This window comes from Semicossyphus pulcher, unplaced genomic scaffold (assembly GCF_022749685.1).
Source record: "Semicossyphus pulcher isolate SPU_LCO1_2020_fin unplaced genomic scaffold, fSemPul1.0.p SCAF_8, whole genome shotgun sequence".
NCBI lineage: Eukaryota > Metazoa > Chordata > Actinopteri > Labriformes > Labridae > Semicossyphus > Semicossyphus pulcher.
The window spans coordinates 2883559-2902404 of record NW_027211759.1 but is presented as its reverse complement, the minus strand read 5'-3'; the positions used below and the strand labels follow the sequence as shown (position 1 = coordinate 2902404).

At 43.0% G+C, this 18846-nt stretch overlaps 1 protein-coding gene across 6 annotated transcripts in view; it reads left to right on the top strand.

Annotated features, from left to right (window-relative positions):
* Positions 1 to 18846, top strand: part of cadps2 (Ca++-dependent secretion activator 2) — a 190534-nt gene that overhangs the window by 98650 nt on the left and 73038 nt on the right. For 3 of the 6 annotated variants that reach the window (XM_069685872.1, XM_069685873.1, XM_069685870.1), the window contains exons 9-11: positions 8895 to 8961; positions 9281 to 9389; positions 9995 to 10199. In XM_069685872.1, coding sequence (XP_069541973.1) covers positions 8895 to 8961; positions 9281 to 9389; positions 9995 to 10199 — 381 coding nt within the window. Of the gene's footprint in view, positions 1 to 8894; positions 8962 to 9280; positions 9390 to 9994; positions 10205 to 18846 lie in introns of all 6 variants that reach the window. The other 3 variants (XM_069685871.1, XM_069685869.1, XM_069685875.1) reach the window with 2 other exon arrangements.

Here is an 18846-nt window from a genome sequence, read left to right as displayed (position 1 = left end):
TCATTGAAAACTGGTGGAGAAATATATTTTCTGCACCTCTGAAGTCCTGAAGTTACAGTACGTAACTCTGCTCTGTGATACAAGAGTAAGTAATCTCACAAGACAGAAAGTAGGTGAGAAAATGAGCACTTTGATTATTACATCTAAATAAATACAAACACATGCGGGGGGCTGTTTGTGTCGGTGTAGTTTGTTTTAGGCCTGATGACATAATGAAATAAGATCCAGGACGTCCAGTGTGACCGATCCATCAGTCTGAAGAGACATTTCAATTTCCCCACTGAATACATTGATCTTTAATGATGTGTATTTACTGTAACTAGGCTGAAATGTTCTCTACAGGGGAGTTGAACCTGCAAGCAGAGGCTGCGTCCTCGTTCTGTCGTGTCTTAAAGCTCATAAAAGATGCCGGTGTCGTTTGGTAATGATCGATCGTTTCGCGGCTCACATGCTGTGAAAACTGAAAATATTGAACGTTTGTGACTTAATAAAACAGACTGTTGATGAAGACAGTCAACAGCAGACGGCGAGACGGACAGAAAGAGGGGGCGGGGCCAGCAGCTGCGTGCAGAGGTGCAGGTGTGTTGGGGGACTGAAGCGTCAGACTTGCAATAGCCTAACAGCACTAGTAATAACATTTAATTGTCAGAATGATGGACAGATGTCAGATTTTTCTCTCATTGTTTAAAACAGACAAATGATGAGTGAGATTTCATAGAAACAATCCAAGACATAGATTTTTCTTCCATACATCCGCCCTGCAGGAAGAACTCATATGTATTGATCTCAGGTCCGACTTCTTCCATCTCAGCACAACAGATCACATTGTTTCTAAAATCAATGATAATCACTGAAAGAAAAACATTGAAACGAGAGAGTCAGTGTTTTTAAAGTGTGTCTGGATGTTTGCAGGCTGACAGCTTCACCTGCTGGTTGAATAAAGGAAGCAGACACAGCGTGTGCTGAATGTGAGGATGTGATCACATGACCATCAGACACACATCAGACAGAACAGGATTCTTTTTATTTAAGATTCAGACCAACTCACTAACAGTTAAAAACGTGTATATAGTTCAGATGAATAGAATCACTCTCATAATGATTATTCATTTTAACTCAGGGAAAAAAACTCGCTCTAAACACCATGTTGTGACGCGTTCAAAGAGTTGATCAGGAATGTTTGTGTAACGTGTGTGTTGTGTCTGCGTTGTGTTCTGGTAGTTAATGAAGATTCAGGAGACAGCACATGGGTTCTGGTGGGTTCTTTACTTTCGCTGTGCAACAGACAGAAATGCAGTGAATCTTGAGCTGTGTGTGACATGAGTCTGCATCTGACTCTCCCTGATACGCACACCATTAAAGTCGAGCTGAAACAGCATTTCGAGAGTGTCTAGCTTCCGTATCGTGACGTATTTCCGAGTGAAACAGGACGTGCAGGCGGGACATATCATGAGAGGGATTCGATTTGATCGTTGAGAAGTGGGCGTAGACAGACGTTCTCCACAGCGCAGTAGCTAGCTAACTGACCGAGCGTTCTTGGTGCTCTGTGGCTAAATGTTGCAGATTGATTGGTTGAAATTGTTTGGTGCTAACTTACGTAAGCACGTGTGAAATGTAGTTTTACCAGAAGAAAAAATTATCGGATTTTGATGTAAGAATACGAAGAAATTGATTTTCTGTTTATCTAAAAGGATTAAAATTACATTTTTCATTTCACCTCGACTTTAACGAAGCATGGCGGAGCTTGCTGCATAGCATTTAAGCTAACTTAGAACGCTATCATTAGCGTTTTATTTTAAAAGCGTAAATTAGCGAACTCCAACCTCTGCAGGACTGACACAGGACGAGTCGGATATTACACAGAGCTTAACACATCAGTTTGAACGTGTCCAAGTCACACATAACAACTTTTATTCACATTTATTAGCAGAGAATCACTTAACGTCCAAATTGGCTTTAGCCAGTACGTGCACCACGCATGCACGTAGCTGCGTCATTACGCATGCGCGCACAGACTCCAAAACACAGGCAGGAGAGAGAAAGAAAAAAAAACAAAAGAAGATTTATAATGGAAAAAGTGTTTTGGTGAAATACACAAGATGCGTCTATTTCAAACTGCTACATTTGCAACTTCTAAGAAAGTTAGATCATAATGAATAAAAAATGCTAAATGGAAAGCTGATTTCTACAGTCCAGCTCTTCATGTATAAACTCGTGTGTTTGTGCTGTGAATCTAAAGCTCACTATTACTTCTGAAGGATTATCACTTCCTGAAAGAAGAACGTTTCCATCACTGTGTAAGATTCATGCAAAACCTCCTGAGTCAGTGAATGTTCTGCAGTTCTCACTCTCTGCCAGAAGATGGCAGTAAAGCCTCATTTTCAAACCCACAGATAAATGATGAGGAAGTTAAACACACGAGCACTGTGTGTGCGTTAGTTTCTCTGTAGTGAACTTTATTTTGACGGCTGAAATGTATCAATACTTTAATGTTTTTCAAGTTTTAGAGTCTGGAGTTTAAAAAGTCTGAGTGTGAGCGGCTCAAAGAAGCAGGTCAAAGATCATCAGTAAAAAACACCTTTAAACTCTTTCGTGAACCAGCAGCCCCTCAAAGACCCTCCAGATACATGACATATAAATACTCTCCCTATAATGATAATGTGTGAAAGGTTCAGTACTCTACTTACAGATTTGGACTCTCCCTTATTGGGTAGTCATACTCAACTTTGCTCCGTCCCATGCAGCTTTCTTTCTTGTGCCTTTGCATTTCATGCAGACGGAGGAATTACAAGTTAAACCAGAATCAGGATCAGGTTTGTTGCCAAATAGGTTTGCACACACCAGAAATTTTGGTTTGATGTTTTTGGTGCAAAAACAGTGAACACAGAAGCAGAATTAAAGTAGACAGCAGTTCTCCTACTGTCAGGTGGACAATAAAGAAGAGAACATGTACAACAGGTGTAATGTAAGAGCTGTACAGATGTGCAGGTATATGCAGGATGATAGTAAGTGCAAACATATAACAATATAACATTTAGAAACGGCGTGCAATGTGAACAGACAAGTCCAGTGTCATGTGGGCCCCACCTCCATCCCCCACATGACACGGAGTCTCACCCAGCCCCCTCTTTGCAATCTCATCCCCTCCTTACGCGCAGCATGGATCGTGGTAGTGATAGTGTAACTGGACAACTTTTCCCTTCATGCACTGCAGTTCATTTGCTTGCTGTTTGTCAGGAGAAGTGTGTGAGTGCACTCATGGTTTAGTTTGTGGGCCAACAAACAGCTCTGGATTTCCAACAGGAGAACAGAAGCCTCCTGGAAGCCTCTGTGTCGCCTTCAGTTTCCCCTCACACTCTGTAATACACTGAGCAATGAGATGAGAGAGACTAAAGACAGACGGATAAATACTGGGTGTAGTTTCCAACAATGTCCACAAGGGGTCAGTGTTCATCTTCTGTGAACTCTGCAGAGCTCAGAAACCAGCTCTCTGCCAGTCCTCATTTCTTACACACACGATCTGTGATGCACCTGTTTTTATTTTTACGTGTCTGATGCTTTTTTCTCGTTGAATCTTTGATGGAAAGACTAACACAGGCGAGGCAGGGTCTGCAAGCATTTAACATGTTTCACTAAAAAGACTCACACGGGTCAGTGAGATAAAAAGAAAAGACTATACTGAAAAAGCAGGAAAAAAAGATCAAACTGAAAATGCTTTGCTGAAAATAGTTTATTTGTGTGATTTGTTTTTCACCGGGGTCACGATGCAAAAGAGAAAACATGAAAAGGAAGTGAACACGCTGAAGACGTCGTTCATGTTTCTTTTTGTCTGTTTTAAAGAGACACAACATCCCGTCAACTGTGGCGACTGCATCGAGTATTTTATCTTTGAAAGGCCGACAGCTGCAGGAAGACTTGGAGAGAAAAAGTGCACAAACAGGTTTTTTGTTCTGATTAAATGTTTCCTTGTTGCATGAAGACGACAGTGCAGAAAGCTGCTCAGCGTGAGCAGCATGGAGGCTCTGATGGTTTATTTCTGACCCATTCTGAAGGTGAACTCATTTAACTGCGACCAACGTGGAAGAGAAAACTGAACATGATTTTAATTATCATCAGTTTATAAACAAGAAGCAAAACAGCACCGCAGAAAAACATCTTTAAGAGAGGACACAATGAAGTCAGGGATTCTCACATCTAAAAACCCCAAAACATTTAGTAATTTTGATCTCATTTATGATATGATGATATATATATGAAGTAACTCAGAAGATTGTTCGCGCTCTCTCCTCCACAGTGGAAACACCTCGGTCACTAAAAGCTTCTTTAAACAGATGAAGATGATCTGCTGATAAATGACACTGTGATGTCTGGTAATATAAACAAGAGATTAAATCCACCCAAGACTAAACACGGTGCAAAAATTAAGATGTAATTAATATGTGTGCAAGAATGCATCTTTTCTTTACCTCAGATAAGCTTAAAAAAGCATCAAGGAACAAAAACAAGGAACATCTTTGATGCCTGGGAGCGTGAAACCTGGTGAAAATCGTTTCAGACGGATCTGTTTTCCTGTGACAGAGAAGGAAGAACGATAAAACCTTTCATGTGTAGACGAGATGTTTCTGCAGATGTTCGCACGCTCTCCTCCGCAGTGGAAACACCTCGGTCACTAAAAAGGTTCTTTAAGCAGATAAAGATGATCTGCTGATGTGGTGAGACGATAAATGACACTGAAGAAAAATATAAGGTGTTAAAATCCATCCAAGATAAAAGATAACAAAAAGAGAATGAAATGATGTGTGCAAAATGCATCTTTTCTTTACTTCAAATAAACCTGGGAGCATAAAACTCGTGAAAATCATTCATGATGTTTCAAAAAGATCCGAACGGTAAAAACGTTTAATAAAATGAGTAGAAATTCTTCTGCACACGTCACGTTAACTTTTTTTATTTGAAGCAGGTGAAGGATCGACCTTTTTATACCTTGGAACATAAAGTTAGGTGGAAATCAATTGAAGAGAAGAAAGTACTCTTTGTTACGGCCAATTTAAAGTGTTATTTTAATAATGTTGCATCTTTTTCTTCACATAATCACCAAAAACTTCCATCAGCCCGTGTTGTGATCAGATCACACCGGTTATTCTCTGTGTTTATGATGCAGTGATCTTCCAGGCTCTCTGGTCACTTCTTGGACTAATAGAAAGCACTCTTTATAATGTCTCCTCTCTCTCCCATAAAGAGTGAATATGCGGCTAAATGACCAGTTAAAGATGGATGTTTTTTTGCAGCGAGGACTGTTAAATGCCTGCAGTGAACTCTTTGGCGTGTGCGGTCCATCAGCGTGGCGGCGTGCGGCTGAATGGATGTTTGAAACCCTGCAGGAGGACAGACGGCCAAATAATTTTCACAAGTGGCCGGCGAGCGGTGCCACATGTTAACCCGCCGTGGCCCAGATTCTCTGTCCAGACGCGCCGCAGCCTTGACTGGAGGCCTTTTCTTTAAGGGCGGGCGGCAGGGCTGAAGAAAGAGGTCTCGCCATCGATTGATTTTCCTCACTTGCACTTGCCTGTATCCCACGCTTCAGGAGGCCCGGGAGCAGCCATTGATCGAGAGGCCACACTGGTCATTCTTCCATTTTCCTCAACGAGCTGCTGCCTGTGTCACGGCCTCTCTCAGCGCAGGACTCATTACTTTCTCCTTCTAGCTTCATATGTGGGGGGGGTGGGGGGTTAATGTGGTGATGGTGCTCACAGCTGGGGGAGTAATAACGCCGTAATGTGGTGTTGTGACAGAAGAATATGGTGAATCAAGGAGCTTTTAAACGGATCCTGAAGACTCTCGACAGAGCAGACGCCCGGGCTGCAGCCTGAACGTCTTCACATCCTGATATCTTCACAAAGTGTGCTTTGCACTCCATAACATCTACACAGAATAAAGTAATGCACATAAATCCATTCTGCGTATTAGTGCCATGTGCATTATTACTTATTATTACTGTCATGTACAATACGGTTTAATATCCTGCTCTGTACTGCATCATCTGATGCAACGTAAGTGCCATCTCTACTTTCTACTCAGCTTAACTTTGTAAGTAACTTATTGTACTAATGTTATTGTATGAGGCACCGTCTCTTTGCATGTAACCCAAATATAATGTTGCTGGATGCAACAGTTCTGCTGTCCCTCAGCTGCACCGCCGGTCACTGTCGCGTCTGTTCTGTTTGATTTAAGGGACAATGAAGCATTGTGGTCACAGCAGGAGTCGTTATGAAGACAGGAAGGTCATCTCGGACTCAAATTGAAGCTTATAAACTTGGGTGTTTTTTTACAAACATGTGAGACAATGATATTTAACACAATGTGCTGAACAATCATCATTTTTGATGAGAATTTCGTCGTTTTTTTGTCTTTTTATAGTGTTGTGGGTAATATTTTAAAATACAATATCATCCTAAATCTCATTTTGTTACGTTCCCATACGTTTCAGGAAACTCCCTGCCAAGTGTCAGACCTTTAAGACTATTTATGCAGCTGTAGTAACTATGAATGTGCATTTAGAAATGTTTTTTGGATCGGTTAACCGGCACCCTGAACGGATAATAACAGGTTAAACAACAAGATCAAAATGAGAACACAAACAGAAGACACACGATGAATCCTCCGCGGCAGTGACTTCCTCAGGTCTGTCTTTGGCGGCTCGTCTCTCCCGCAGTGAATAACAATGGTTGAGAAACTCTCGCTGGAGCCGCCGGGCGGGATGCTTGTGGATGTTTGCTTCGCATTGTGCTTGTACCGCCGCCATCGTCGTCTCGGGTTAAATAGTCCCACACACACTTTTTTTTCTTGTTAAATTTTGCTGCTCAACAAAACGTGTTTCACAAATGTATATGTTCATAAAAATATATATATTTATTTAACCATTTAATTGGTGTTAACTGGTTAAAAGTCTTAATGGTCCCTTATCCGGTTAAAGTGCACATCCCTTGCAGTGCTCTCAAATGTGCATCGACATCTTGTGGCCAAAAGCATCTTTCAGTGAAGCGGTCATTGAGACGCGGACGTCATCATCTTGTGATGGCCCAAAGCAAAGCCTAACAATAAGCATCCTGAGGGCTGCTGGGTCTAGCTCCAATATATACACTTTATATTTCACTTATATTTGTGCTCTTCTTTTGTACTGTAATCTTGCACTAGAATTTCCTTCAGGTTAATAAAGGTCTATCTTTAAATGAAATGTATAATCACTCTGCTCTTTGTTTATTATTACTCTGTCATTTGTAGCTTAAAGTTAAACACCACATTGTCACGGATTAGCTGCTCCTTCATGTCCTCAGGAGGGAGATCAAGTCTAGCTTTTAATCGTTATTATTGTCTGTTGTTTGATCCGTCTTATTGTCAGTTCCTGCACCTTCACCTTTCCTGGCTCTTCACTGCTCAGTGAGGTCGGGCTGCATGCACTGCTGCCATGCATGAGGGCGGGAGAGAGACGTGCGTGTAGCCTGGTCCACTTCATAAGAAACATTTGTACCTCAAGAAAACCTGCAGACCCCTCCTCACAGCTGATGATAATTATGACAGCAGACGTGTCTTCATGGGCGCTTCATGTTACCTCTGCCTTATTCTTTTTATTTATTTTTTAAAGATAATTTTTCTGGCTTCTCGCCTTATTATACAGGACAGCTGAAGTGAGACAGGAGATGTAGGGAGTAGAGAGCGGGAGATTACATGCACCAAATGGATCGGCAGATCGGGAGTCGAACCTGCGATCAGTGCAACGAGGACGGCAGCCTCTGCACATGTGGCGCCCGCTCTACCAACCGAGCCGAACCAGCGCCCACCTCTGCCTGAATCGAATGCTCTCTAAATTGATCCCAGATTACGAATAAGAACCGGTTTAAAAAGAGATTAAGAAACGCTTAATTATTATTATTATTAAATAAGAATCAGTTTAGTGTGAATGTGACGTTTTGTATGTGAATGTTGAAAATTCTTGAAGGACTGATTAACGTAAAGGTAAACTCAAATAAGTTTTTTGTCTTGTATTACTTTGTGTTTTTTTGTCTGCTGTGTTATCTTGAATGTTTTGTCTTGTTCTCTTCTGTATGGACCCCGGGAACAAAAGTGGTTACAGCTGTAAGAACTAACGGGGATCCTAAATACATTAAATAAATAAATATATTTTGTATTTGACCTCCGTCAAACCACATATTCTCAAGAGGGTCCAAGCCCCCTCTTCAGCCAGTGAACACTTGTGGGGTGGACATCGAGGTGGTGCCAACCTATATTAAGGTGTACACCTGGATAACAAGTTGGACTGGTCCCTTAACACAGACGCGCTCTACAAACAGGAGGCTCAGATCTCCAGACGTCTGCAGGAAGATGCTGCAGATGTTTGATCAGTCTGTGGTGGCGTGTGTTCTGTTTGATGCTGCAGTCTGCTGGGGAGCTGCGATGTGATTTCCTTAATACATAAGTGGTGGTGATGATGGTCTATTTAATTATCAGTTTGTCTTCTTAATTTAGTTTAATTTGTGAGAAAATAGTGAAGAAAATGTCTCTTACTCTTTCCTTAAAGTCCGAGTCAGCCTCTTCAGACAGTCTAAGCATGTAAGCAGCACATCATTGGAGAGTGAAGAGTTAATGAGTGATGGATTTGGCACCTTGTAAGTGCTTTCAGAGGGCTTGAGTTTTACTCTGCAAGAGCTGCACAGCACTTTCAGAATATTTATGTTTGTTTGTTCCAACTTGCTCCGTTTGTCTGAAAGGCTTTGAGGCTTATTTGTCAACGCTGAGCATCTCCAGTGATGAGAATGTTCCCGTAACAAAGACAACAACACCAACAATGGGTAAAAACTCCAGCTCCAGTTGACGTCATGTTGCTCTCTGTGTTTCAGGCACCTGTACGCTGTCGGACAGAGAGTCTGGAAACGCTGGAAAAGAAGATATTTTGTTCTTGTTCAGGTGAGCGGTGATGACGTGAGGCAGCACGTTGGGAAAGAAGAACTGAGCTTTAGAAGCAAAAGAAGAGCAAGCGACTGATTTTAATAAACAGATCTGACTCGAACTTCTGCATCAGTTAAAACATGAACTTACTCCTTAAAGCTGTCCAGACACAGGTAACATTTAGATAACAGGTGTAAATGGACCCAAAGTCAAACTGGATCTGAGGCGCACACAAAGACCTGGCCTGTGGTCCTGCTGCAGAGAAGCAAAGATCCACCTGTGTGTATTAAGACTGTGCTGTACCTGCGGTTCATCAGTGTGTGTGTTTGCCCCGCAGGTGAGTCAGTACACGTTCGCCATGTGCAGCTACAGAGAGAAGAAGGCCGAGCCTCAGGAGCTGATGCAGCTGGAGGGCTACACGGTGGACTACTGCGACCCTCAGCCAGGTACTCACACACACACACACACACGCACACCTGATCTGTGTGTCTGACGCCCTCACCCAGGGCTTCACAAACATACACAACACACACGTCAGAACCCACAGAGTGCTTGGGTAGGAGATGAAAGAGTCACTGCTGTAAAATGATCATCTTTTTAAACATGTTATTCTAATGAGTGAGATCACAGGATCTTCTTTGTCTGACTCCACACCTCCAGACTCACTCTGAAATTCTTTTAAATTATGATAAACTGTTAAAAACTACCAGCAGTGTGTTAAAATTAGGAATACCGTATCTGTGCACGACTGCCGATGTAACTTCAGTTGGCGCTGTGGGAAAAGAAGCTCTGAGATCAGCTGCAGGGCCAAGAGACCGACTGTAGTTAGATCCATCACGACGATTAAGGTCACAGCGTTCTCATCCCTTTCAGCCCAGTGTCCTTGCAGAGTAGATATGATGAAGGTGAGCGCCGCAGACGTCCCATCGGCCAATCACTGAGCATCCCACAGGAAGTAATGCAAACTGTTTAGACACAAAGAACATTAAACAAATGACATTTAATCCTTTTTATAATACAATTTTATTTCCTCCTTAATTCCCCTCCTCAGGTCTGCAGGGCGGCCGGGTGTTCTTTAACGCCGTGAAGGAGGGCGACCTGGTCATGTTTGCCTGCGACGACGAGCAGGACCGCATGCTGTGGGTCCAGGCCATGTACCGAGCCACCGGACAGTCCTACAAACCGGTCCCACCGCCGCAGAACAAAACCACAAACTGCAGAGGAGGATTACAGAAACCAGCGTCGCCCATCAGTAGGTTCTGCTTGTCAGTGGTTTCCGAGGCTGTATTTTTAAACATCAGCCTTTTCTTGATCTAAATGACTTCTAGGTATAAGAGTTGCTCAAGTAGATTGCTTCTGCTTTCAGCTGCTAAACGTGCTGCAGCGTAATCCTTCGGGGCAAATGCTCCAGATCAAAGTTTTCCCTCTGAAAGTGCTTATTTTTCTACTGACAGGCTAAATGTGTTATTCTAAATGTCTGATAACATTAAAGAAAGGAGTTGCTGGTGTACCGCTGCCTCCATTGGTTAGCGTTTTCTATTATTGTGTGTTGTTATTGGATCTGAACTAACCATCAACAACACTGAAATCGCTCAATGACACAGACAAAGTAGCTGAACTAACTACAGCAGTAGAGCAACGACTCCTGTATCTTGCAAGGTAAAATTGCTATTTCTGTCAATGGAGTCTGGTGGCTTTGAAGAAAGTGATGTTTTTAGTTGAGAAAAAGGTCTATCTCTGTACGGATCCTTTCTGTTATGTTGTCAGACACTAAGAATAACATATCTGAGCCTGTCAGTGAAAAAACAAGCATAAATTCAACTATTAAATAAATAAAAATAAAATGTTCACTACAGCTACTTTAACTTATTTTATTTTCCTGCCCCCTTTTTTCAAATGTCTCTTTACTCCAATCTGTCCAATAGTGTTTTAATGAACCCTGGATTAAAAGGAGCGTAACTGTCCTTTAATACAGACCGACACACCGACAGATCTCACTACGCTTAGGAGGGTTTCTCTTTATTTGTTTGCAGAGTGTTGATTGGTTGCAGGTCCGCACACACACAGTAGGAGGCAGATCGAAGCAGGTGAACAGCGTGCAGGTTTCACTGCTGTGAGAGAGGCGAAACATGTGCGGAAGAAAGGGATAAAAGGCCAAAGACACTACAACAGTCTCTTTTCTTTTACACACCGCGCGCAGGCTTCTTTATTCAGAAATTCGCCATTGAGGAAAGATAAATGTTGCTAAGAAAGGCTTCGTGTGTAATCACATAATAACGCAAAGAAACGTACAGATAAACAGAGGTATGAATCCTGTCACGCTACGTGGAAAGTGCGGATGAAAGGCGAGATTGTAAAGCGCCACTTCAGTCATTTTTCACATCCCTCCGTTCTGTCCTTTCACCGCCTTTAGTTCCTGTTCTTTTACCGTCTTCATTTCCTTTCTGTGACTCATCCTTCCTTCTCTTCTCCTCCATCTGCGTCTTTCTTTGTACCTCCATTTCTTTCCTGTCTTCTTGTACTTCTTGTATTCTTTGGTTATTTCCTTATTCTTCCATTCATTCTGTGTCTTTACTTCTTTTTTCACTTCTGTTTTCTCCTTATTTGTTCTTTCGTCTCAGCATTTTTTGTATTTCCATTTCCCCACTTTCTTTCCTTTTTACTTTCCTTTTTACTTCTCTCTTTCACTCTCTCCTCCCTCCTTCCCCTGGTTCCTCCCTTGTTTTTCTTTCAAATATGTTTGTTATTCTAATTTGCTTCAATACCTTCACATCTTTTTGATTCTTTCTTCTTCTTTTTTACTTCACTCTTTCCTCCCTTCTTCCCCTCATTCTTTCTGACATGCACTTCCTGTTGTTTCCTTTTCCTCCCCTCCGTCGTGTCCTTCCTTCTCTCCTTTCTAATTCTTTTCCTCCAATCTACCTGCCCATCTTTATTCTTCTATTCCTCCCTCCTCTCTTCTTGTATTTCCTGTTTTCTTTTGTATTATCTTTATTTTTCATCGGCTTCTTTTCCTTTAATTTATTTATTTCCTCCTGTTTTTAACTAATTCTTCCTCTCGTTTTCCATTCATCCTTTCCCCCCAAAGTCTTTCTTTCCAGTTTGCTTCTTCTTTCCTTATTGTCTCGTTTACTCTGTCCTCCCTTCTCCCTCTCTCTTCCTTCGTCCTTTCTTTCCTCCAAATGTTTCTTTGTATTTTCTTTTTGCATCCTGTTGTTTCTCTTTCTTCTCTTCCTCCCGTTCACCTACACATCATTTCATTCATTATCTGCGTGTGTGTTGAGGACACTGTCTTGCATTTTGCCGGCCGCCTCCTCCTGGCCCCGGCATTGTGACATGAGGAGCGTCACACTGGGAGCTGATTACGGCTATATTTGTGTAAATTGGTGCGGCGGCGGCCCGTTCTTGCCGCCGCTCGTTAGCGTTTAATGGAACAGATTGAAGCGTTAATGGCGAGAGGTGCTGACACGCTGTTTGCAGGAGGAAATAGAAGGTGTCCCTGAAATAGCTCTTAACTGGGTGCTAAGTGCCGCTCCGTGTGTGTGTGTGTGTGTGTGTGTGTGTGTGTGTGTGTGTGTGTGTGTGTGTGTGTGTGGGCTTGGCAGACAGTCATTCTTGCTTTAGTAATGATCGTGCTTGTGAACCTGCGTGTTGGTTTGTGCTCGCCCTGCAGCCGATATTAATTTAAAAAAAGATGTAGAGGTTAAAAAACACTAATGACTGCATGTGTACACACTGAGGAGCACTCACACACACACACGGGTTATTTAGCATTAATAAAATCATCCCTCTGCTGTCTTGACTTCATGAAAATAGCTGCGTTTTCTAACACAAACGAGCTATTCTCCTCCTCTGTTTGAAGGTTAATAACGTGGAGTGAACAGGTGAGACAATGAGAGCAGGGACGCCGCGTCTCCTTTGTGCGTCTCCGGTTCAGGACTGTTTTCAGCTGCGTGTCTTTGGAAGCATCTCGGAGCACAAAGAGCGAGCGCACGGCGGCGTCAGATGTTATCGACCGGTGTGTGAGAGCAGATAATGAAGCTGTGCACAAGTGAAAGTCATGTTAGACACACACACACACACACACACACACACTCACTGAGCTGAAACCCTGAACTCTGAGCTGCTGAACCCTCGCACGCTTCCACAACAGCTGATCTGAGTCCGTTCAATCAGCTCTGAGTGTGCGTCCGTTAAGACTATAAAAAGCAATCATCAATGTAGCGCTGATACTACGAATTTCCATGGCAACTTGCGAGGGAAAAAAGAGGTCGCTCTACTTCACCCCTCCGGAGTTAGAAGTTGGAAAACGTGCCCACAGCGAGCACGAGCACATTTCCAGAAAAAAGAAGCTGCAGCAGCGACAGAGAAGGAGAGACAATGGCTGCCCGAGTCAATGCGTGAGTTTGAATGCAGCTCTCTATTCATTTAACATTTAAGTTTCTTTTAATACCACGGATGAAAACACGATGAAATGTCACTGAATGAAGCTGTGTTTCCATTTAGGCGCTGCAGATCTGAGGATGAAATATTAAAACACAGTTCAAACAGGTAAAGCTCTTTCTGCTCTCTTTGGTTTTAATCATGTTTCACACATTAAACAAAGTCTTTCAGTGGCTATCTCTACGTGTTAACGCTCAACAGAAAGCCGTGTTAACTCACATTAATGTCCTCTCACTTTATTCCTTTAAAGATTAGCCGTACAGTTCTGCTCAGCCGACAGCAAGAAGGCCGACGCTGCAAACAGGAGCCATGAAGGAGCTCACCTCCCAGGACGCAGAGTTACACATCTTATTATTATGAATGGTGGCTGCTTATAGATCTCGCTCTTCTTTTTGGGGATTGTGTGTTTGAATGGTACGCTGACACGATGAGAATAAATCACGAATGAATAAAACAACTTGCACATTCTTCCCCTTTTTAACCGAGCATGGCTGGGCAGTGAGAGGTAATTACCAAGTTAGCTCTGCATGTCATGATTTATATAGCTATCTGAAATGAATCTGATAAAGAAAATATTGTTGCAGAAGATTTGAAAGCAGATCTTACTAGAAAGCCAGCATGATTATAGGTGGGTTGTAGGAAATAGGAGGTTAGTTCGTCGTTAGTCGTGAATTTGCCAGGAAAATATGGCAAATTTGTGGTGAAAATAAAGTCATAAATTTATGGGCACGAATCTTCTCTGGACAACCGCCTGAGATGATCAGTGCTGTAGCACCGTCCTACACTAGAAGCGTAGCTCTGTTTTGGGAAGACCTGAGCGTGAGCGTCGGGTGGTAGAGCGAGAGAGAGAGAGAGCAGAAGTGTGTGTGCACGAGTTATGTGAAGACTCGAGCTGCGCTCCCATGTCTTCCATGCTGCTGGTGTGTATAAATGTTAGCCCCGAAGTTAGCTCCAGTTTCGGCCCTGGAGCAGAACAAGAATAAGTTAAAGCAGAAAATGTTAAAGGAGCAATTCGTACCTGGAAAAAAGCCACTGGTGTTCTCTGTAATCGATATGTGAAATTGGTGCCATAGCTGTGGAGAAAGTTGTACAAACAACTCGTGGTTTCGCCCGTTCTACATTCCTACAACACCCAGCATGCATTGCGCCCATCCCTCTTAAAGGATCGAGAGATGCTGGAGTGAAATACTTCCGTTTCGCTGCAGGCAACGGCTCAGAGCGGGACAGAATCCGAAATACGACGAGAATATACCGGTGGATCGTTCAAAAATCTTCAGGTCTGCAGTCTACATTTCAAACCTGACGATTTTGAAACGAGACATGACATCGGAGGCGGCGTCCTAGATTGAGGAAGTGTAGTTCAGCAAGCTCCCAGGTTTTCCAGGGCCCCTTGGAGAAGCAGATGGCGTCCTCCAAAGGCACAGAGAGACCATAATAGCATTAGCTCCTCGTAATAGCATGATAGGACTGATGTTGAAAATTGGGGAACTGGCCCTTTAATAACGGCTTGGCTCGTTAGTTTCCTCCATTGGTTTGTAGCAGGCGGCGTATTATCGCCATCTGTTGGAATGCAAGGCACATTACTTTAAAGGTGAAGCACTCCGGGACTCTGGACAGCAGGTTGCTGATTTGTTGGTGGGTGAGCGTTATCTGCTGCGCTTCACTTCTGATTTCGATCACATCATTACTGTTCGAACTACAAATATTTCACCAGATGTATCGAATTTCCATTGAAAAGTGTCAGCTCCACTTTATGCTTGGAGCATGGGCTTTAACCGCTGAGCGAAACCAGCACTGCTAAAACAGGAATATTTTGAATAGCAGGATTAGTTGGAATTCTGTCTTTCAGAATGAGCGCTAAAACCTGCATGTTTTGCAAACCTAATCACTGTTGGCTGCGTTTACTGGTGCAACAGAGAACTGTCAACACCAATCAATGAGACTGCGTGAAAAAAAAGGATTTATCCTGTGTAAATATGTGTCAGTAACAATGCTTAGCACATGCACACTTACTACAGGTTATTGCTGCTAGATCTTACAAGCTACTGTGATCACAAGAACAGGGGACTTGGAACTTGCATTTCAAGAATTTACTTGAGGAATCAAAAGAGAAGGAGATGAAAAGAGGCAATCTATAAAAGAAAAGAGACATTATTGATGGAAAACTGGAGAGTCCTTTCAGTCCTTCCTCGGGATGTAGTTTGAGGAGAAACCGTACAGCTCTGTGAGCAGATGTCAGCAGCCTTTCTTTCTCAGCTCTGAAGTGAAAACTCAAAAGAAGGACGAACAGAGGTGTGAGTTTGTTAGAGAAACTCCAGCAGACATCACTTCCTGTCACCTCCTTCTTGTTCTTTGCAGCCAGTAGTTCACATAAACAAAACTCAAATGGACCAGCGCTCAAACAAAAGTCCAAACCAGTGGAAATCATCAGAGGTTTGGCTCTGACCTTTGACCTGAGATCTACTTTTATTACACAGACTTTGACGCCCATCCTCGGTATGAACACAGCGGCCTGTTCGGGGTCGAGACTCGCCCCTGAAGTCATCTTTCGGGGTGTTTACACTTGTCAGTTGTGTTTTTTGAGGAAGCAGGTGGTCAGTTTGACAACGAGGACGATCCTGAGGAGAGACGTCCAAATGTCCATTTATCTTAACCTCACATGGTTTCAGCTGCGTCCTCAAACGCAGCAGAACAGCTGGGGAAGCGTTCGTGTGCTTTTCTCAAACTTTTCTCAGAGTTGGGATTGTTTGCGCTCCGCGCTCCGAAGCCTCGCTCAGTCAGACGCGGACTGATGGACTTGTCTGTCTGCGTTTCCGTCTCTTACCGCCCTGACATCATCACCGTCCCCGCTGCCACGCTCCGACAGGCAGATCAAGTCACATCTCTCAGCCCGGTGCACCTGAAACTGAAACGCTCTCCTTCCTCCTCCTCCTCTTCGTCTGCATCAATAACCTGCCATCAGCGGCCGCCACCACCTCTCAGAGCAGCATGTCACATAGATGTGACTGTTGCTGTGATGATACCAATGCAGCTCAGACAAGATGGATATGGAGAGATTGAGCGCAGAAAACTACCCCCACCCGCCCCACCTCATCACACACACAAACCCTTTAACACTCACTCACACATCCTCACACATGTTGTAAATATGACACAAACATATCATATATGAACCACGTGAAGCTGTCAGATATTTTACATTCATTTTATTTTACCGATTCAGCACTGCACTCGTCTGACTTCAGATGTAAAAATTGAAACAAATGTTGTCTTTCAACTCCTTCCTTGTTAAAACCTGGCGCCTACATTACCCACAACACCTCTTGACATTTTTGCCATATCCGTGAGTGCTATGCTAACGTAGCCTGAGGAGATAAGGTGAGCAGCGGGCTATGTTGATATGGTAAGCTCACTTCTTTCTAACTTCACACCAACATATTTTATTTGTCCTCTCAAGCTTACCTGGTGGAACATGGCAGTTCTTGGGCCGGTTAATTTAATGATGTGGTGAAACTTTGGTGTTTCTGTTTGGAAAAAAGTTTCTGGTTAAAATAAAATATCTTACCTTTAAAGTAAAGGACTTTCTCTGAAGGTATCTTTTCTGTAATGTTGTCAGACACTTAGACTAACAATCCCTGTCAGTGACAAAAACTTGTAGTGGACGTAGCAGGAACATCTGCCGACAAGGACGGCGTTGCAGCCACTACAGCCTGTTTCCCGACTGTTGGATGAAACAATCTACCTGACCAATTCCAAATCGGTTTGAACCGACCGGCTAACTACACATCAAAATGTAAACAAAAAAAGGCTCAGGTTAAAAAATACCGTAATTCCCCTCTAAGGTGCAATAATTACCGTAAAATCTGGAATATAAGACACAGTCTGTTTTTAGGGGTATCCCAGATAGAAAAGAAGTTTTCTATGATATTTTTTCATAAAAACGTGTACAAGTGATTTAATTAAATTTAAACACATTCAAATGACAGCCTACCATCTGTTTTCACCATGTCGAGTTTGTAATCCTGCTAGCTCCCGGTGCGGTATCTGAGCTCAGCCTACGGTAACCTGGATTGTTGTGAGAATGGCGGCTGCACTGACGATCCGTGACGAAGCTTTAGCTAGATTGTATCGCCATCATCCAGGTCAAATACTGTGGCACCACAAAATCCCTCTCTGTGCATTTTACAAAGGTGTATTGGTCGCACCGGTATTTAGGACGCAGCCCAGTTTTTAGTTGGAAAAAAAAGTATTAAAAGTGCGTCTTATACACTGAATTTTACGGTACTCGATTCCTTAATGACAGCCCAGAGATGTGATAGCAAGATCTTTAAAAGCATTTTGGTGAACGTGTTTTAATTACTGCAAATTCAAAAATATTTTATATACTTTATTTTTGCAGATTAGCACACTTTTACAGGTAAAATGAATCCAATAACTCTGAAAATATGAGTGAGAATTGTGCATTAATCCAGTGGATGAGGTTTAAGGTGAGAGGTCACAAGTCAAGCTCTCTGCTTACAGTCCCTGCTGTCTTTGTCTCTTTATGCAGCGTCTTATTCCATCAAATCGGTCCCCCGTTTCACAGACAAGAATGTGGATCACATGTCAGCTTGTTTAAGCTGTGCAGGGCTTCCAGTTACCCATAACACCCGTAACTCACAATACCCCGTAAAGATGTCTACATGTGTCTTTGCACAACCATTAATCAAGTTTAAAATTATAATCTTCATGGTTTTAATGCAATCAAAGCACTTATTATGATTTATTTTTTCCCACTGAATGCGTTTACAACCTTTATTTTCCTCCCTCTGCCGTACCTCTCATGTTGGTGCTGAGGTCAGTCGTTGTGACTGATGAGAAACAGTTTGAGAAACACAAAGTGGAGAAACCTGCAGACAGTCTGGACCATCTGTGCCAGGAGCACTGACATCCATCCATATTTTCTGTCACACACACTCATTCACACACACACGCCCCCCTTTAACACCCCACCCCCCCGTAGATGATAGCTGAAAGTTGGACTCGACACGGATCAACATCACTCCTCCGCTGTCCCCCAATCAATACTCCCCCTCCTCCCCCTCCTCTTATTATCAGCGCTAATCTATATCTCTTTGTCTCGTTTTCTTTAGAGTCGCCTCCTTCACTCCCCGTCTTTTCTCCAAATTACATTAAGGACAATCCCGTGTTTCGGAGGTAACGAATGTAAAATGACCTACATCGGAATTAGACAGAGGGAAAGCAGGCCAGGACAGGAGCCAAAGGGCAGCCGGACTCAGAAGAAAAGGAGTCGGGAAGAAAAGGAGCGGAGCGTCGATTGGATGTTGATTGTGGAGATTTCACTTTTGCTGTCTTTTTTTTTCTTTCGGACAAAAGCGTCAAAGAAAGGAGGCAGGAGGGGGGGAACAAACACAAATGTCTGAGAGTCCTTGCGGGCTCCTCTGCGTCCAAACAAAAACA